The following is a 20390-nucleotide window of genomic DNA, read 5'->3' as shown; positions in this document are numbered from 1 at the left end:
TGTAAAACTAGGTAGTTTCCACAAGTAAGTACGGTTAACTGTTAAGTACTGTGGACTACAGTTTTAGTTTCAGGCATAATGTTAAAATAAGATAAATGAGAGGTTCCAGACTGTGCTGGTGAGGCAGAACTGTGTAATCCCAGGCCTTCCACCAACACCCCAGAGTTAATCTCTTACATTTTGCCCCAGTGTGGCAGTTAACAAGTGAAAAAGATGCACAAATATGTGAGAACAAAACAGCGTGAGTAATTTCCTGTACTGGCCTTTTAAAAAATCCAGATACTTCTAAAAAGCAAACCTTTGAACGATGTTGATGGTGGAATTTGTTTTTTTTATCTAAGTTATGAAAAATATATATTACCTCTGCAGATGAGAAACTTCTTTTCTTTCAGAGTTAACATTAGGATCTAGATAAGCAAGCAGGGTTATTTTAAAACAAACTACAGTGTAATTACTTTCATTGTCGTCCCCATTTTTAATTTTCAGCACTGTCCTTGGTTTTGAGGGGAAATTGCAGGATGCGTGCAGATTTTTCTTAGATAAATGTTATTGATGCTCGTTTGGAAATGCGTTTGCTCGGCTGCTGCTTTTGTAGAGCAAACTTTGCTGCCACCATCCAACTTGGGAAGCGCTGGCATTAGACGTTCTTAGCTGCTTGTGTTCTGGACAAGTGCATCTTGCTCCAAAATGCTACCCAGCACAGTGACCTTGTTTAATGTCATGCTAGGCCTTAATGTGGTTTGTTTGGGTTCGGCTTGATACACTGTGAGACCCTATCAGTTGTGTTTTATTCAATAAACCGTCATTAAGCAAACTGGTCTCAGCAAGATGTGTGGATATGTTCAACCCCTTCTTCCCTTACAGATGCTAGGGGTAGTCTGAGGGGTGTGGAGGTCTGGAATCAGGGCCAATCCAGGGGAGATAGCACAAAAGGTTAAACTTGGGAGCAGAATTGTGAGAATTCAAGAGGAAAACAAAGCCAGCTTGGCGGAAGGAGCTCAACTTTGGGAGATTCAGAAGCAGGAGTAGTAAGACAAGCAGTTGTATTAGTCTTTTAGCAAATCCAGAACGTATTGGGGACAGCAACTTTCACATTATAGTTACACTCTGTGAGATGGGTGGCTATATAAATATGAAAGAAAAAGAAAAAGAAAAAGAAAAAGAAAAAGAAAAAGAAAAAGAAAAAGAAAAAGGTAAGGGAAGGGATGGGAAGGGAAGGAAGGAAGGAAGGAAGGAAGGAAGGAAGGAAGGAAGGAAGGAAGGAAGGAAGGAAGGAAGGAAGGAAGGAAGGAAGGAAGGAAGGAAGGAAGGAAGGAAGGAAAAAAAATCCTGGATAAGAAACCTATTGAAGCGGAGTGGGGGGGAGTGGAGGACAAGAAACCAGCTGGCTTAAGGCCAGGGGAAGGTATTGGGTGCCTGCAGTGGGGCACTTTCCGGGCCCATTTAGGGCTTTATCTGAGGCTTTGGAGTAGCCAGGACTGGTGATCAGATGAAACGCAAACACAGGAGCATCCATGTGGCTCCAGCAGCCACAAACGAGGAGAGTCCTTTGGAGTGAAGGCCCTTGAAGCAGGAGGCCCCTCTGCCAGGCCCTCTCGCCCTCCCAGCTAGCCCCAGTTCTGCAGGCTGGGCGGGAGGAGGTCCTTGGTTTCTCCCCTCGCCCCCTTCTCCGTGCAAGGCAGACAGACCCCATGACCCAGAGACAGCCAAGTGGAGAGAGAAATGGTTTATTGACACACACGACATGGATAAGGGGGCAGGAGGGACAGCATCTGTGACTACAGGATGTTTAAAATGCACAACAGGACATGGAATTCGTGGGTCTAAAAATCAGAGCGGATCTAAAAAGGTGCATTCAGAGTAGATGTCATGCAAATGGGGTACGCTAGCTCAGCCCACCCTCCCCGCCAATTTGTGCTCCCACACCAGCACCCCCAACCCGGCCTTCGCCCCAGCTGCATTATCTGACGGGAAATGGCTCTCGTGGCACGGACGTGGCCACCCAGAACTCTTCCTCACCTGCCCAGGTCTCCCCTGGGACCCACTGTTGCTCTCAACGGCGTCCACCGATGACTCGAACCCTCAGGAGGCCTTACCTGGCAAGGCCCCTACGGCCCCTCACAGGGGCGGTGGGATCCCACAAAACATTGAATACCCTATTCTTAGGAAGGATGTTTTGAGGGCAGGGCTACAGATGCAGACAGCATTGCAGTTCCTTGAGAAAATCTTTAAGAGTTTGAAACTCTATAGAGCAGTGCTGGTTAACCTTGGCCCCTTGAAGAGGTGTGGACTTCAATTCCCAGAATTCCCCAGCCAGCCATGGCTGGCTGGGGAATTCTGGGAGTTGAAGTCCACACCTCTTCAAGGGGCCAAGGTTGACCAACTCTGATATAAAGCTTTCATCAAATGCAGCAGGACAACATTTGGGGTGAAAACCGAAGTTTGCACAGTACATCGTATTCAGCCCTGTGAGCAGATAAGGGAAATGTAAACCCTAAATGTAAGGAAGTAGGAATGCATAGAAGCACTTCGGATATATGAGTTCGCCGCTCTCACGAAACCCCTTTTCCTTCTCTCTCCTACCCTTGACAAGTCTCAAGTCAGCCTGGCCCTGTGAAGCACACCTGAGCGGCTCTTCCTGCTCAAACCACCCTCGAATCCTCCAAGCGGTGGAGAAAACCTTGGCCGATAGACTGTGGCCGATGGGTTCACGCTGAACCCGATCAGCTCCGTTACAGACCTTGCAGCTGCATTCTCCCCTTAATGTCAGGTTCGTTTTAGCTTGTAGCCGTGGTTAGTTGCTTATGGCTTAGGGTGTCTTTGGTTAATGTAGGATTCAGCGTACTGCATGAACTTAAAAAAGATGGCTTATTTAAGTAACTAGGACAAACAAGCCGTGTGAAAAACGCCTCTTCTCCCCGGGGGCTGTTTTGGGCTTTTTGAGGAAGGAGGAGCTCTGCTGGGGGAAAATGGCTTTTTTAATGGCCTCTCGGTGGCAGGCAAAACCTAGATAGGGCGCTACTCTCTTCTACGTTGTGGCACACGGAATAAAAATATACAGGAAAAGGGTTTCATAGGTGAAAGATGGCTGTGCTAGGATTCAAAGGGGGCGTGAACCTGAGGCTTGCAGATCGGCTGTACGGGGTTTGAGCATCTGGGTTTTCCTTACTGGATCCCTCGCTCCAAGTGAAAAGGTTGTGAGAGTTCATGAGGTCTCCTGAATCGATGTCCTTACCCTCCCAGTTTGGGGGATTTTTCCATGCTCTAGAGGCTTCTAAAGGTAACGGGATGGGACTGTACGCAGCTGCCCTCCGGGTGCAGGTGTGCACCAGAAAAAGGCCTATTAGGAACATCTGGCAGGGCGCATGCGAAGGAGAACCCTGCATCCCTGCCATTTTTTCCCATTCAAAAGTTTAGGTTTTTTTCCTTTCCTTTCTCAGGGGGTCTTAAGTTCTGGGGAAGAAGGGAAGTTGTGGAAAGAAGGACATAGAAACATCACTGAAGCTTTACCGAGTTACGATGGGCGACTTTTGTGGCCGCTAGGACAATAGGAAAGTATTTGCCGTACGGTTTGGGTCCCGAGAGCGAGGAGGGAGGCAAACACTAGGGCGGAGGAAGAAGAGCAGAGGGGCGACCTGCCTTTTGGGTTGCTCTAAGGGTCTTCAGCAATGAAAGAAGGGCTTGGGGGTTTAAAAGAACAAGAGGAGGCGGCTGTTCCCCCACGTTAAGTGGAATTGTGCATGCGGATGTAATGGGTGCGCCTCCCTCAGTCCCCTCTGAAGGCGTCTGCTCCCCTCTGCCGCTTCCAGGACTGTGACGTGGGCACAGCTGGACCCTGCAGTGGACGGCCCTCTATTCCAGGGCATTCCTGGGAACTCTGTCAGCAGAAGAGCCGTGGGCCGGCTTGGGAAGAGGCGGGAGCAGAGGAGCAACTGATTAGGGGTGACTCTGAAAGCTCTGAAGTCCAGAACGTGGAATGAAGCCGGTGCAGGCGGGCTGGGCGATGCTCCGGCAGGCGTTCCTTTGTGTGTTCCAAGTCTGCAAAGGTAAGCTGGGATGCTTAGTGGGGGTGCTTCCGTTGCCCGGCGTTTCCCCCTTCCCGGGCACTCCCTGAAACTCGCCCTCCATCACTCAGCGTGTGGACAGCCTCTCAGCAGCAGCCTCCGCCCCCGTCTTCTCCGGGGCCCGTGCCTTCTTGCCGTAACGGGCCGCTCTGGATGTGGAGGGCGGGCTTGTGGCTGTCGTTCTGCGTGGGGCCGCTGCTGACCCGGTTCTTGATCTCGGCGGCCATGGTCAGGAAGGCCTGCTCGACGTTGGTGGCGTTCTTGGCACTGGTCTCTAGGAAGGGCACTCCCAGGGAGTCTGCGTATTCCTGCACCCGGGGAGGGCAGAAAAAGGCACGGTAAGATCTCAGTGGTAAACCTGACCCAGGAGATAAAGGATGTCGCAAAAACTGAGTATGGAAAACCAGGCCTCTGGATGACAGCTGTTTGTGAGATCTGGCTGACCCCAGGGTCCAGGGCTTTGAACCCTCCTGAGACCTTCTAGGGTTAGGATACTTCCGATCTCCTCTGTGCTTCCGAGGTGGGAATGGCAGGAACACCTCTCCATCTTGGGCAGTGCACATTGATGAAGGACAGCTTCATCCCTGGTTTAGTGACCCATGGTACGCACTTTACCATGGGTCTAGGGTAGTTACACAATTTAAAGCAATGTTACAGAATCATCTCATCCCATTTCTTGGGAGTCTCCAAGAACCTGCCAGCCTGAATATTGCAGGATGAAGAGTTCTTGGCTGGTTGGTTGGTTTTAAACCCCTTCTCCCCTCACTTCCTCGCTGGGGTACGGAAATACTTGAACCCAACTCCAGGGCTGGCCTACACTCCTTCTCTGTTTGGCTCTGCTGCTTCTCCCCAGCACACCCCTATTTGTGCCTCTGTGGAAGTTCAGGAACAAAGCACGAGGGGTTTTGACAGCCTCAGTTCCTCGGAGGGATTGTGAAAAATCCCAGTGCCCTGAGGACTTCAACATTACGTGATTAATGCTCTGAAACCTAAGTGTTCAGGGATTCTGTTTTTCTATAAATACAAATACTTGTTTTGCACTTGCCATCTGTACAGCATGCTTAATACATAGATGCATTCATACTTCTAAAAATCTGTTCATTGATCAGGATGTATTTTTACTTGGTATTAAGTTGTGGGACTTATAACTTCAGAAAGCAGCAAAGTCTTGTCATTGGCAACGTTACTGCGGGGAGTTGTGGTTGAGCAACATGTGAAGGATCATAAATTGGGGGTTGTAGTTCAGCAATATCTAGATCTATTTCTCACCAACTCAGGGGGAAAACTGGTGTGATCCACTCATACCCCCCTCCCTCCCACTCCCCAAATTCACCTTGGCAGTAGTGTAATCCACTGCTTTCTTGCTTGAGAGGTCACTCTTGTTTCCTACAATCAACTTGTTGACGTTCTCACTCGCATAGCGGGTGATTTCCTCCAGCCAGAGATGCATGTTGTTGAAGGAATCCTAGGAGGAGAGGAGTGGGGAGAGAGAGCAGGAAGATAATTCGTAAAATACCTGCATCTGGAGCTCTCACCTCGTCTTTACTCAATCCAGATACCCTTTCTCTTCTTAGACAAAAATGTTGCACGCTCGCCTGGCCAGGTACGATGAGCAAGAACCTTTTTTCATGTATGAGTTTAAGATGCTTTTCAACGGTGTGTTCCTCTTTCATTATACACTGAGGTAAAGGAGGGGTATGCGTGTACGTATGGATTTAGGAATTAGTAAAATAATTATTTGAGGGCTTCTAAAGGATGCTCACGCCCTTTGCGTGACCCACAAACCTTTTGGGTTGATGATCCATCTAGTTCAACAGCTAAGGCCACAGATTCAAAGGCCGCACCCTTTGCTCTTGCTCTCCAGATACGGGGGGGAGGGGGGTAGTGATATAATTGCTTCTGAATATGGAGGTGCCAGATCGATGTTATGGCTGAACAGCCCTTGATGGGGGGGCAGGGTGTTCTCTGGGAATCTGCCAGTTGACGTTGGCTGCTGCTGCTTGCAGATACTCGTAGGGGCTGAGAAAGCTGGTGGTTGGAGGAATGGAGGCAACCTGAGAATGCCTCTTCTCTGCCTGCCTCGGAGAAACAGCTGCCTTACCTGGTCAGTCACATCGTACACAATGATAATGCCATGCGCGCCTCGGTAGTAGCTGGATGTGATGGTCCGGAAGCGCTCCTGTCCAGCAGTGTCCCACTAAGGAGAAAAGAAGTGCGTGATCCTGGTCAGTGTCCTCTAGAATCGACAAAGCTGATACGGGTGAAGCCCCCTTTGACAGAGGAGGCTTCAGATGATACTCCATCTGCAAGGTGGATTCTGCTAGACCAACATTGTGACAATGGGTTCCTCTGTTGCTATTGGAGTTAACATAGCAAGACCAGTTGTTCTTGCTGTAGGAGATAGTCTCTGGCTTAGTGTGTAAGCTTTTCCCAAACCTGGTACCCTCCCATGGCCCTCCAGCTCCCATAATTCCTTCCAGAATACGACTACGAGATGGCCGATGGCAGCACGTTGGAGGAGCTGTCATATATCATGGCAGTCTTTAAAGACTAGCAAGTCTTCCATCTGAGGAGTAGCTCCTGAGTAAGAACTTCAGCAGCTACAGCTTTCCAAGTGAAGGACAAGAAGAGCCAACTCTGTCCTATTTTCTGCCTAGTCATTGCAATTATGCCAGATTCCTAGAGACAGGAGGAAATTGCAGGAGACCTGGTTTTTAATCTCTCTTCTAGCCCCTGGAGGTACTCACAATTTGCAGCTTGATGGTCCTCCCTTCCAGCTCAATTGTCCGGATTTTGAAGTCCACTCCGATGGTGCTAATGTAACTGTCTGTGTAGGTGTCATCCTGGGGAAGGAAAAGGACCACAGGGGATTTAAGCATGTGGACATAGTAGACGTCTTAAAGAGTTGTCCCAAAAGATGCCTTGGAGTTGAGTATTGGTGAGCTCTAGACGCAAACTCCTCTTGAAATCATCTCTTGGAAATAAAAACAAGGATTTGGTTGGAGGTGAGAGCCTGGATGTCCCTCAAAGGGACCATCATCTGGACTTTATTTGACCCATGCCCCAGATGCCCCAAAGAGATTTGAGGGACAAGTGATCTGAATCTGGCCTTAGGTTCCTCATCTTCATATGCACTCCAGCCCCACTGACTTCTGCATACTCAAGTGCAGGATTGCAAAGACAAATCCTTGGGGGATTTTCTCAGGAGCATCTTCCTCCTCTAGACTCAAGCTAGGCCTGGCCCTGAAAACGAGGCAGAGTTCAGTGCCAGTTTTGAACCCTGCCTGCCTTCTCCCATCGTTTCTATCGTCGATCCCATCTTACCGCAAAGCGGAGAAGCAGGCAGGACTTCCCCACTCCAGAATCGCCGATGAGCAGCAGCTTAAATAAATAGTCGCTGTTGTTGAGGAAGCAAAACAAAAAAAGGGTCAGCATTTAAAATGTGTGGTGTTGCAAGGAGCCCTTTGTAGCTGCTCCTAATTTCCCCGGTGCTCTTGGGCTCTAAATGTTGTGGCTGGGATCTGTGGCCATCCAAAGTCCAGGGCCCAGTTTGAAATGGCTGAATGAGGGGTGCTCTAGAAATAAACCCTGTATGTATATATGCATGCATGCACGCATGCATGTATTTCAATTTAGTAAATAGCCGCCCGTCACATATGTGACTCTCTTTATCCAGCATCATGCTCGGCAGGACGCAGATAAGTCCCTCCCAGCCACAGGTCCTTCTCGGTTGCAGGATACTTACTACTCGGGGCTGATGGTTGACATGTTAGCCAGAATTCTTGCAGAAAGTCCAGCGTTCCCCCAGTTTGAGTGGGCCAAGGAAGGTCCGGTAGCTTCTCAGGTTGTGACTGCCTTCGGGGTAAATAAGACTCAGGGTGACCAAGATTTTCGTGTTGGTAACTTTTAAATTAAAAAAAAATGCATTTGAAGCAGGAGCCTGTTTCAAAGCTCCACAAGGAAATAATGGTGAATGGAAAGTTTTTTCTTTTTTAAATTGTTCATGCTTTTCTTCTTCTTGTGTTCGGATTTGGCCCAGCTCTGAGTTCCATTTGTTTTCCCCCAGAAATTGGGGGCTTCTCCCTACAAAAAGAGTCAAGAATTCCCTTGTTGCTTGTGCTGCAGTTCGTTTATGTTTTAATTGGCCTCCAGAGCTGCAATCTATTTTTGCTGAGTTCCACTCATTTATAAATGCACACGGCTGATCTTGTAAACCCATCCCATGAAGGGCTGTGGGGAGAGAAGAGCGCTTGAAGCATGTTCAGAAGTCTCTTTGTTACTTCACCTCTCTCGGGAACGGCGCTGGCTGGAATCAGGCCCACCTCGCATCCCCCTGGTTTAATGGGAGGGCAGACGTGTGGCTATGAAACCCCCTGCCCCAGGGAAGAAGGTAGTATCTGAAGTTGCAGGACAAAGAATACTGGTTTTCTAATGGTGTGACTATCACGGCTTCTTCCAAAGGATCCTGAACCCTGGTGAAGATCCTTAGCCATGTGCTTCCCCTAGGGAATTTCGGGCCCCAGGTGTGCGCTCTGGGGAGAGGTGAATGGAATGAACCAGATTAATTCAGACATGCATAATTTTTTTTGCACCTCTTGCACATTTGGTGTTTACTTCCCAGAGAAACTCCTTATTTTTACTTTCTGCGCACCACTCCCGTTTCCTAAAATAGAAGGGCAGGGATGATGACATCTAACGTCTGTCTAGCCACCAGATGAACCCTGACATGTTTATATTTTGTCTATGGGTAATAATGGGGGAAAACGGAGACGGTGATGTTTTTAGCGCTTGCCATCCAACGGGGTGGGAAGTCCCACAGTGTTGATTCTCTTGTGGCTTCCTGGGGAGCAGTTCTGCAGATACCTGGATGTGAGATCCTGTTGGTGAAGTTGGGTTGTTGGGACCAGATGGGATCGCGGCTTGGGTACCCGCCTCCTTGGGCGAGCCGCTTAGGCTGAGGCTAGGTGGGCCATGGTGTTCCCCAGACGTATGGCTTGGGGGACCTCAAGCTGCCTTCCCTGGTGGGGCTCAGAGGCCGTTCAGGAGTTATGGCCACCATGCAGCCATGGAGCAGGCCCCGTTTATTGAGGGCCCAGCACACCCAGGAGGTCCCATGTTAGATCTCGTTTTTGTTTGGGGGCAGTGACCTCCCTGGTCTCGAATTCTGATTATGGGGGTCCTGCGAAGGTAGCCTCCAATGCATTGTGTTCTGTTGGGGCTTCTGTTCTTCGTTTTTTCCAGAACCCAAGATTAACCTCACAGAGCCACAACACAGAACAGCCATATACATGGATTGAATAAATGAATTTTCCATCATGTTGTTTCCCCCACCCCAAGCCTTCGAAGGATGTGCATTGATCAGCGCGGCCGTTCCAAAACACAGGCGCAGCCTAGGCTTTGGGCCGTCTTGTGGGGTCTGTGGCAATCCGCCTCCCGCACCGCTGCAAACGCAGGCCCACCTCCTCCAAAGCCAGTGGGGAACGCCATCCCCAAAGCGACGGGGATGCTTCAGATAGTGACACGCTGATAGGGAAAGCAGGCATCAGCCCCGAGACTTGCCCCCCCCGCACCGATTCTCGGTTCCCCCCAGCCAGCAGCCCGCGTCCAGCTTCCCCACTTGGCCTCGGGTCCTTGGAAGGACCAGCCCTGCCTGAGGAGGAGGGGTCTCGGGCGGCCCAGGGCTGCGACGGAGGCGGATGGAGAGCGGCGTTACCTTGCTTTCTGCCTGCTCCGCTGGAGCGGGGCCAGAGCCGCGGGCCCTGCGGAGGCGACGGCGGGGGCGCCTCGGTCTTCCGAGGCTGCTCTGGCGGGGGTCCGCTGGGAGGCGGCAGGGCAGGTGGGCTACCCCCTTCAGGTGGAGGGGCGGATGGGTCATTCCTCGCCGGCTGGCGCTACGGCTCGGGCGGGCCGTGCCGAAGGGGCGCCCCGGCCGGTCCCCGACGCACCATGACGGCGGCTTGGCGGCAGAGACAAAGCCCCTGGCGCCCCCCAGCAGCTGGCGCCCCCCCTTCCTCCCCGGCCCTCCTGTCCTGCAGCAGGAGGCCTCCAGCTGGGCGCTCCGCCATTGGCCGGTCCCGGGAATGACATCATCTGACGATGCTGCAGCGGGTGGGAGAGCATTGGCTGGCAAGCCACTTTCATCCCGCGGGGGGAGGGGGCCCCAGAGGAGGTCTGGTGGGGTGATGGGGTGGGCCGGCGGGGCGGGCAGACGCATCAAGGCCCCGGGGGGGGGGGTGGAGAGAGAGAGAGAGAGGGTGAACTTTAGATCTCTCTCGACTAATGCCCATCGGGGTGGCGGTGGGCGTAGTCCAGGGCATTGGGCTCCAGCTGTGGGCTTGGGCACGTGTGGAGCTGTGGAGCGGAAGTTGCTTTGGATTTCTAGTCTCCCATGCAGGATCCCGCCCCTCCTGGCAGCCCTGACGGAGAACAGAGGACGGACCCCCGAGGGGCTCGCGGTGCTGCAAAAAGGTCTTGGTGCTGGAGGGATGTTTTGGCATCGTCTCTTGATGCGAGAGCTAGAGACTAGAACCGGTCTAGGGGCTAAGGCAGTGTTTCTCAGCCTTGGCCGCTTGAAGATGGGTGGACTTCAACTCCCAGAGTTCCCTGGCTGGGGAATTCTGGGAGTTGAAGTCCACCCATCTTCAAGCGGCCAAGGCTGAGAAACGCTGGGCTAAGGGATGGACTGGCACAGAGGAGACTCAGGTTCTATTCTACCCCCCCACCCGTTCCCCCAGCTATGAAAACTACCTGGAAAACTTTAGGCCAGTCACTTAGCCCAACCCCCCTTGTAGGGTTGTTGTGGGGGGGAAATGAGAGGAAGCAACTCTTGGTGGACCACCTTGAGCTTCTATACCAAAGGTGGCTATAAATCTAGCAAATAAATAAAAAAATGTCTCCTTTTTTTCCAGTCTGGCAGGGTGAGGGTGCTTGGCCATGTTTTCCTACTCTTCCAGAAATTTGGGGGAAATCTCTCTCAGCAGATTCTTGCCTGATTAGAGAAAGAAATGGCTGTGAGCAACTTGGGCAGTTGGCAGATCGTCCCCCGCAATGCCACCGGCATGGAATGCAAGCGCTGGCTGGGGCCGTCTACAGGCAGCTCGTGAACTTTCCCGGCAGCCAAATGGAAATTGAAGTCCCCTCCCTGTTTCTTGTTTGGTCCTGTCTCTGCTCCTTTGCACGGACACGCACAGAGAGCTGTGATTGCCTGTATTTTTGTATGTAGAGGTTCGGGAGTAGGAGAAGCAGCAGAGCGGAACACGTGGAAGGGAAGTGCATAAATACAGGAAAAAACAGAGAAGTGTGTCCAGGTTAATGAAGCTTTTAATCTATATCGTTGTAAGTCTACGGCAGAATTTTGCTGGCCCTTATCTCTTAGGAGTGTGGTTTAAAAGGGGCAGGGTCAATGTCAACACTTTAGGGGTGTGCAATCCAATTGGTAAAGGCTGCAGCTGGGCAGAGCACCTGCGTTGTCTAAAGTCCAGCGCTAGCATCTTCAGGAAAGCCTCAGTGAGCCGTGAACATCAGCACAGGCCAGCTGGATCAGGCTAAAGCCGATGACTATCAAGCATTTTTGCTTTGCACGGTTTTGCCTCTCGGGTACTCACAAGCAGATGGAGACCCTCCCCTCCCGCCTGTTCCCCTGAACTGGCATTTGGAGGTCACTGACTTTCAGACCGAGAGCCCTTGATTAACCTGGCTGTGGATGTGTCTGGTCCCTTCTGAAATCCAACGAATTAGCAGCCATTTCCACGGCTTGTGCTTATGAATTCGACAGAGTAACGAAACACACCTGAAGAATGGCAGTTGTCTAGTTTAGATTTCCTTCCCATCAACTTCTTTGATCCTCGTGTTTGGGGGGAAGGAGAAAAATTCTCCCTAAGCACTTCATGCACGGTTTTATGAACCTCAGTTGTGTTCTTCCTTAATGGCTTTTTTGGTGGAGCGAAACAGTCCCAAACATTCCATCCTTTTCTTGTAGGGTTAGTCGTTGCCAATCAGTACTGATAAGACTGGATTAACTGGATCAGTAAATGGCCTGGCTTGACTCTAGAAGCTTCCTGGTTGACCCTCCTTTGCCCCTGGTTAACAAAAGTTGTCCAGACAAGGACTCACAATGCGCACATCCTAAACACACGGCAAAACAGCCAGAAAACACCCTTTCCAAGACATCCTATATGGGCGCGGGTGATAAGGAGCAGAGAATTCTACCCCTTTCTCTGAAACAGTCAAAAGGGCCTGCCACGCATCCTCACGCATGAAATAAGCGCCTCACCGTTAAACAAAAAGCTCAGTTTCTGATTGCAGTTCTCCCAATATATAACCGGAGGCCTGCTCTCAGACAGCGGACCAGACTCCAAGCGCCAGCTGCCCCCAGCCCGTGGCTCCCGTCTTGCAACAGGCGTTCTGTGAACTGGGCGCCCGCGAGACTATCAGGAACCAGCGAGAGATCTGACCGGGCGCGGATGTTCTCCTTGCCTTTGCCACAAATCCCATTTGGGGGACGCTCTGGACCTCCATCATTTCAGGATCCGCAGACTCATCTTCCGCTCAATATTCAGCTTTTCCACCGACTGCAAAAATAGCAGAGGGAGATTTATGAAAACCTGCGGTTGACTTGAGTGTTTAGCCTGAGAACTATCTTTCCATGCTAAGCTTTCAGAAGAGGGGACAGAGTTCTCCCACCACCAGCTTAGGGCTCCAAACTGCAGCCAAAGACTAGATTTCTTGTTTTTTGCTTTGCAATCCTAGGTCTGCAGGGCTGGCTGGGAATTTCCCAGCTTTTTTAATTTATTTTATTTATTTATTTAATTTCTATAGCCGCCCATCTCCAATAAGTGACTCTGGGTGACGTACTGTCACAAAAAACATAAAATAATTAAAACAATACAAAATAAATAAATATACAGTAGTTGCCAAGTAAAATTATTGCCATAGATGTCAATATAGCCAGGAAACAGGGTCCTTAACACGCTTGGGGCTCCAGGCCCGGGCACACAACCAGGCCTTCAGGGCCTTGCGAAAGGCCAGCAGAGTCAGGGTCATCCTAATCTCTGGAGGGGGAATCTTCCAGAGAGCAAGGGCTACTGCAGAGAACACACGTCTCCTAGCCCCCGCCGGCCAGCGTTCCTTGGCTGATGGGACCCGTAACATGCCCAACCTGCTTCTCCCTTCAAAAGTTTCCTACCAAAGTTGTACTCCCAGCACATCTGGAGGGCTCCAGTTGGTCAAGCTGGATTACCAGAGTGAAATGGTTGCCTCTCCCTTCCCAGCCTCTCTGTATCTGCCCTGCCCAGAAACTTCCCAGGTTTTTTGCCAGGCAGACCTTGGCAAACTCCTCGAAGGAGATAGCGTTGTCTCCATCTCTGTCGGCCTCTTGGATGGTTCGGTCGGTGATGTTCTCAAGCTGGTCATCTGTCACCTGGATGCCAACCATCATTCTCAAGACCTGGGTGGGAACAGGGGTGGCAGGAGCTGAGGGCGCCATGGATGATGCTGACTTCCACCCCTTGCTCATCTCTTGGGGAAAGCAAAACTTGGCTTTGCAGAGAAGGACTCTAAACTAAGAAGGGGCCAACCCTGACTTCGTGTTGCACGCTATCCGTTCACCACTCTCAAAGGGCTGAATCTGAACTCAAAGTCACTCTCCCCCCCGCCTGTTTTCACTGCAGGGTGAGGATAGAGCACAGCTGCTGAGCACATGCCCAGCACAAGCTTTCTGCCAGAGGCATCTGCAGAAAGTCAAGATGGCAGCCACCACCGTGCTGCCCTAACCTTTTTTTTACACACATTGTGTGCACAGCACATACAAAAAGGGGCAGGACTCTGATTGTGCAGCTGCAGCCATTCTATTGATTTTTTTGACCCCTTCCCATGCCTCTACTTTTTGTCCCAAAGTCAACAGAATTCCCTTATGTTTGAGGCTACAAGGAGTAAGAGTTCCTCTGTACAAAGTACATGGCTTGCAGACCCTTTTTCCTTTTTTTAAAAAAGGAAAAATAAATTAAGCACTCCCTCCTTTGGATTGCTCAAGCACGCTTCTTTCTGAAAGATCACCCAGCCATTACCTGTAGCATTTCAGCTCGTGAGATCTTGCCATCCTTGTCTTGGTCATACAGCTGAAAAGCAACTTGACCAGAATCAGAAAAACAAAGAATGAGAACCAAGGATAAACAACCAGAAGAGTAAAGAAGTGGAAATACTATGCCTGCTGTCATATCCAATATCATTCTGGAAGGCTGAGTTATCTGAGTGGCGTCTGGACTATCATTCAGAATGACGCTCCTTCTGTTACCATGTCATAGTTGCTGGATTTGGCCCTGCTATCAGAAGTGCGTCCTGATCATCTCAACTTCCATGAACGAACAAACACAAGATCAAGTTTCTACCCCTTTGAGCAAGGGGGGAACTACCTGAAGACCTCGGTTGGCCCCTACAGCTGCAGTCCACGTACAACTGGTGAAAAGTGGTGGCGTGGTTTCCCACCCTTTGAATGGGGAACACACGCACGCTGCAGGAGTATGGAAGAGGGATTAACACGACCACAGACCTTCCTCCCCCAGATCCGGACAAACACAACCCCATCCAGTCCTTACCATTCTAGGCTATCCACAGGCAGCCTAGCCCTGCCCTAGAGCTGCAAGGGGTCCTGCTTGGCATCTGCGGTGGCCTTTTGCTCCACCGCTCGTGCAACGTACTCACACTTCAGCTTGCTAAGGCGGCTGTTGATGTCCTCCGAGTTGCCAGGTCCCTCCACTGGCCGGAAGTGAGCGAGCACACGAGCAAACGAACGGAAGTCAGCCACCTCGCTCCTGGGGAAGAACAAGACCCTGCATTTCTGTGGCTCAGTGTGAGGATGCTCCTTATCCTGGGCATTTCTAGGAGAGTGGGAGAAGAGGCTGGCTCCCTGGGCATCTTGTCAAGGGGGGGAGAGGCTACACCTGCCTTGCACCTCTCCATGCTAGGACTCCTCTCTGCCCGGGTGCTGGGGAATCTAATCAGCCCTTGCTTTGCAAACTCTTCATGGAATCAGGAGGAAGCTTTAAGATGAGCAAACTGCAAGGGCTTGTAGGAAAAGCAGCTCGCTGTGTACTAGTTGACCTCCTCTGTGGCAGATGGAGTTGGAGCAGGTCGCTGGATAATCAGGAGCCTCTCGCCAAGAGGCACTGATCATGCCTTAGCCCCCCGATTCCCCACGTCTCCATCTTGAAACTTTCCCCAAATGGAAAGTTCCAGTTGCATGGGGGCCGAAGATACAGAAGATCGGAAATAGCGGGTCGTGGCTGCATTTTGCTCCAGCCCCCTCCTCTCTGCGTGGGCCAGATCTCGACTCTGTTGCTGCAGCCCTTCTTAGCTTTATTACCCAACGCCACTTCTCTGCCTGGCTGTAAACAAAAGTCACTGGACGCTGCATCGGGCTCCAATTCCCTTCGATTTGCAGGGCAGGCCTGGGCCAAAGGGACCGGCCACATTCCCCACTCATCCTCCAAGGCTGGACTTTGGGGCTCACCCCAGACCCACCCGTTTGGGAAGAAGGCGTTGACGATCCGGTCTCCAATGGGGTTCACCGCCAACTCACCAATCCCTTCCAGGTCGTATCGGCTACAGAGAGCAAAGAGAAAAATGTGACTTTATGGCACCAGCTGAAGCTTTGGTTTCTCATCAGAATGGCTGTCCTGCTGTTTTGCTCACGTGTGCTCCAATGCGGTGGACGAGAGAAAAGCAGGGCGGGTTTACATACAAATAATCAAATGCAGATGCAAAAACACTAAATCAAGTTTCCTGTTTCCAAAGCAAGAAGTATTTTAAGATGCTGATCTAAAATCTGCTTCCTGGCTTTCTTTGGGAATCTGCTGTTTCCCTGCTGATTACTACCTGCTGCCGAGTTCTCGGTTCCAACTACGGTCGCAGACTTGTTTCTTGGGCTCTGCATCTAGAGGCCGTTCAAACTACAGCTTCTTTCCAACTGCCCCAACCTACTGAGCAAGATAAATCAGGCCGGATCGAGAGGAAAGACCCTCCGTATAAAACAAAAGTTTCTGAGTAACTTTTTAACGGGACGGTGTCGTAAAATATTAGTCCTGTGCTGCTTCTTGCTAAGAAAGAAAAACAGCTGCAGCACCTTTTTTGTAGGTAAGAATCACTATTGATATTGCTGTAACTCCGTGTTTTTCAACCTCAGCAACTTTAAGACGGGTGGACTTCAACTCCCAGAATTCCCCAGCCAGCCATGGCTGGCTGGGGAATTCTGGGAGTTGAAGTCCACCCGTCTTAAAGTTGCTGAGGTTGAGAAACACTGCTCTAACTTTTCCCGGAGTTATGATTTTGATGTTTTGGCTTTAAACCAGGAGAACTGATTTCCTCTTCAGGCTCTTTCCCTATTACTTTTCTAAGATCACGTTTCCCCGCACTTTAACTGGTGCCACTTGCTTTCTCCATGTTGCCGAAGGGCCTAAGCATCCTTGCCCAATGGAATTTGGTTTCAAAATTCACGTTTTCTCCTCCTGGCTTTCTGGTTGCAATTTTAACCGTGCCCATCCTCGCCGGTCACCCATCATCACCCCTGTTCTGGAGATGGCTTATTTGAAACTGGCCCTAAGTGGCGACGTTGCACATTTTGGATAACACTGGAATTGTGGTTAAGAAAACAAGGGTAACTCTTTAGGTAAAGAGATTCTTCAGCATTTGAAGACGCTTCCAAAACCTTCCGCTTGTCTTGCCGGCCCGCAGCCCCCCTCCCTTTCCTGCCCTTGGCTCTGCCCCCTCCCCCACTTACGTGAGGTAGCCCTTGTCATCCTTGTCCAAGGCCTGGAACCGCTGGTAAAGGCGGGCAAGGCTGGCTTGGGAAACTGGGCGAAAAAGAGGGATTAATGATTAACCTGAGAAAATCCAGTAAGCTGGGTTAGGATGACCTTGCAACCAGCCATTAAAGCAGCAACTGGGTTCCTGGTGAGCTTGCTTGGCAAGCCGGGGGGAGTGTGCATGGGCAGAGGGGCCAACTCTGCCCTTGCGGGGGGGGGGTGTGGGGGGGAAGCCCGTTGGTGTGGGGCAGAAGCGGGCCAAGGGGAGGCACTCCTGACCGCGGGAGAGGAGAGCCAGTCCCTGGACGGAGACGGGCGATTCCGCGGCCTCAGGTGACCCCGGGGTGGGGAGGGAGGGGGAGGAGGAAGCGGCGGCTCTTCCCGACCAGCCGCGCCCGGGAGGGCAGGAGGCGGCCTGGGAGACCGCGCTCCTCGGGGCAGGCAGAGCGGCTGGGCAGCGACGGTGCCAGCGGGCTTAAGCGAGAGGCGGGCAATAGCCCGCTTCGCCGCCGCCCGGGCCCGGCAGACCCCTCCCCGGAGAGGCGCCCCCCCCTCCGGCCGCGCCGGAAAACTTCAACGCTGGCGGGGGGGGGGGGGGTCGGGGCGAGCAGAGGAACCTCGACCCCGGGAAGGGGCGAGCCTTTCCCCCGCCCGCCTTCCCTTCGCTGCCCGGCGGGGAGGGGCGCAGCGGACGGGGGGCCGGTCCTGCCGCAGGACGGGCTGGGGACGAGCGCTCCCCCCGCCCCGTTCCTGAAGAACCCCCCGCCCGCGAAGCCCCGACCGGCTTGCCCACACCGCCCCCCGCCGGCTTGCCCAGCGGCTCCGTGGGCGCCCCGGCCTGTCCCTCGCCGCGCCCGCAGCTGCGGGACCGCCTGCCCAGCGGCCGCGGCCGAGCGGGCGCGGGCCCCCAGGTCCCCGGCCCCAGCTCCCCGCCCTCTGGGGCCCCCGGAGCCCCGCCGGGCCGCGCCCGCCCCGCCACAGCCCGGCTCTCCCGGGCGAGGGGAGCGGGGCGCGGGCGGCGCGGAGGGGCGCGCTCTCCTCGGCGGGGAGCCGGCCGGGCTGCGGGGCGCCTCCCGCCCGCTTCCCCCGCCGCCCGGCGGCGCTTACAGCCGGTCTCGGCCACGATCGCCTCCTGCTCCGGCACTGGGCGCTGCTGCGAGCCCTGCGCGCCCATCGCGGCCGCGGAGCGCGGAGGAGGGCGGGCAGGGCAGGGCAGGGCAGGCCGGGCAGGGCATCGCCGGGCGGCGCGAGGGCGGGCGAGCTTTGGGGCCGCCCCCGGGCAAGCGGAGGCCCGCTGCGGGGCCGGGCCGGCGGGCCGGAGGGGGAGGCCACCTGTGGGCGGCCGGACCGCCCCGCTCCGCCCCGCCCCGCCCCGCTTGGCTTGGCTCCGGGTCCCCTCCCGCCTGCCGGGCTCCCGCGCCCTCCCGCGGGGCTGCGACCCTGGGCGACCCCGGCCCCCGCGGCCGGGGGGAGGCGGCGGGTCCGGCCAGCTGGGCGTCCGAGCCCAGCCCGGAGGGAGCCCTGACATTCAATGGGGGGGGGGGGACGTTGGAGTTTTTAAAGTCCTGCCGGCTGACTGGAACGAGAGCCCTCCTGGCCCCCAGGTCGAAGAAGGTCGGTCGTCAGAAGAGCCCCAGGGCCCGGGGCTTTGACCCAAGCCGGCTGGGGTGGGGTGGGGGGGGGTTGGGCAGCCCACCCCGGGTGGTGACGGTGGGCAAAATAGGAGGAGGGAGCATTACTGGATAAACTAAAGGCAGAGCACTAATGTGATGACAATATGATGATGAAGGAGAAGGAGAAGAAGAAGAAGAAGGAATCTCAGTCAACAGTTACAAAAAGTCCACATTACTTGGGATTTAGCTTTAATTTAGGATCGTCTTTAGCTATCCTAGATCCTAGAGTTGTTCCACAGTTGGGTGGCACCTAAATCAGATTAATCATCATCTTCCTTGGGAAGGATCTGATTGTCCAATGCATGTAAATCGCCACCACCACAATAATAATAACATCCAAGCTGGGTTGCCCTGATACAGTGGGATGAAGGCAGCTGTGACAGTCACAACAGCTGGGGACACCAGGCCTCACAACACTTCCTGCACAGCTGAGGCCTGCTTTGGTTTGGGATGGCTTCCCACAAGGTCTTGATGCCCTGCAGAGATGCCAGAGGGCCCTGCTGGGTGGCAGGAAAGGAGCATCAGGAAGAAACGGGCCCATTGGAGTGAGGCAAGCCATGTGTGTCTTCCTCATTTATCTTCCATCCGTGATGCCAACAAACTGGGCCACTTGAACTTCTGGTGAAAAGGTCCCTCCTGCTTCAGGGGTCAGCAAGGATGCCCTGGACACCCAGCCTGCCCTTCTGGGGCACGTAGCTGGTTAGACCTTTTCTAAAAGCAGTTGAAAAATCTGATAGCAAACTTCAAAACCAGGGGGGTTCGTGGCTCATGCCACAATGTGCCTTATGTGGTTCTAGGTTTAATGGATTGTGTGAAACCATCCAATCAGTGTCTAAACCATGATTTCTGGCTAAGCGTGTTAGATGAACTAGGCTACTTGGTTGATAACGACTCTGATTAAACCAAGAGTTAGCACACTATGGATTTTCATGATGTATGTGTAGGTCTGGGTTTCAATAGGTAAAGATAGGTACAGGCTTCACAGTTGGAAATGATTTGATACTAAAATCTCACGTTATATTCAAAACAGCGGTGCTTTGAGAAGTTGGAGGTTATCATAACATTGCCATAGTCCAGATTCAATGTGTTTAATGTCCTACTAGGCTTCAGTTTCTTTTCTAGGGTGGTGGGACAGGCATGCATCAGTCAAAAAGCCAGGTGTTTCTTGCCTAGCCCGCCCACAGACCCACTTGTTGGAGCAGACAGGTTTAGGGCTTGCTGTTTCATGACGAGGAATGCAAAAGCCTGGGTTTCTCCTACTCCCTTGGTGGGTCTGAGGCTTCGAACCCTTGTCATCTCAGAAGACTTCTTGTGCACATAATTTGGGAAGGGGGTCGACTGAAAGTGTCCTTCTAGGGCTTTTCCAACTCAAAATGAGACCAATGCAAGCCAGGCCTGAAAGCATGCTGGGGCCCAACTCTTCTATCAAATTGTAAGGATGGTGGGTGCTCGTGTGCAAACCTGTGAGAGCCTCCTTCACCCCCTGAAACCCATGGGACAGATCCTTCTCAGAACTGGCCAACTGCGTTTGAGAACCTTGTAAGAGAAGGGGTGGTGTCTAGACCCCCAGCTTCTGGCCTGAAAGATGTCATCAATCCCCATCTGTTTTTTTCAGGATGCTGGTTTAGTGTGAGTAAGACAAGAACCTCCACATGGCCTGTGGGCTCCCTTCTCCAGCCCACAGGAACCGCTATGCAAGGCTGGGACTCTCTGCCTGTGTTTTGTTCGGGGCAGAATCTGAACTGGAGCCCCTGACCGGGTTGCTCTTCCAACAAGCCACAACTGGAGGTCAAGCTTGTTCTTGGATTTAGGACTGGGCTGGTTAGAAGAAAAAGGTGAGGTCTCACTTTAGGTGT

At 52.7% G+C, this 20390-nt stretch overlaps 2 protein-coding genes across 3 annotated transcripts; both read right to left on the bottom strand.

Moving 5' to 3' along the window:
• Positions 1-1695: 1695 nt before the first annotated feature.
• On the bottom strand, positions 1696-10114 carry LOC103048621 (ras-related protein ORAB-1-like). 2 transcript variants are annotated; one of them, XR_015795951.1, is made up of 8 exons: positions 9778-10114; positions 7810-7919; positions 7389-7461; positions 6812-6907; positions 6166-6261; positions 5398-5529; positions 2385-4372; positions 1696-2266 (listed from the first exon to the last, which is right to left on the bottom strand). XR_015795951.1 is itself a non-coding variant. In XM_007430973.3 (7 exons), the coding sequence occupies exons 2-7, from the start codon at positions 7830-7832 to the stop codon at positions 4151-4153; spliced, it is 642 nt and encodes a 213-aa protein (XP_007431035.1). In that variant the 5' UTR covers positions 7833-7919; positions 9778-10114; the 3' UTR covers positions 2330-4150. The 2 variants fall into 2 exon arrangements, 1 of the variants encoding a protein (XP_007431035.1); XM_007430973.3 differs by lacking the exon at positions 1696-2266 and having other exon boundaries at positions 2330-4372.
• A 1252-nt stretch (positions 10115-11366) lies between these two features.
• On the bottom strand, positions 11367-18188 carry LOC103050226 (calcineurin B homologous protein 2-like). The gene is made up of 7 exons (XM_088139728.1): positions 17969-18188; positions 16837-16909; positions 15582-15662; positions 14763-14872; positions 14129-14190; positions 13387-13509; positions 11367-12634 (listed from the first exon to the last, which is right to left on the bottom strand). Exons 1-7 carry the CDS (start codon positions 18033-18035, stop codon positions 12581-12583), a joined length of 570 nt encoding a protein of 189 aa, XP_087995854.1. The 5' UTR covers positions 18036-18188; the 3' UTR covers positions 11367-12580.
• Positions 18189-20390: the final 2202 nt, after the last annotated feature.

Source organism: Python bivittatus, unplaced genomic scaffold, assembly GCF_059951505.1.
Source record: "Python bivittatus isolate LINGU-HERP-01145 unplaced genomic scaffold, Pbiv_v1 ctg000310_np1212, whole genome shotgun sequence".
Lineage (NCBI taxonomy): Eukaryota > Metazoa > Chordata > Lepidosauria > Squamata > Pythonidae > Python > Python bivittatus.
This window is presented reverse-complemented; position numbering and strand designations above follow the sequence as displayed.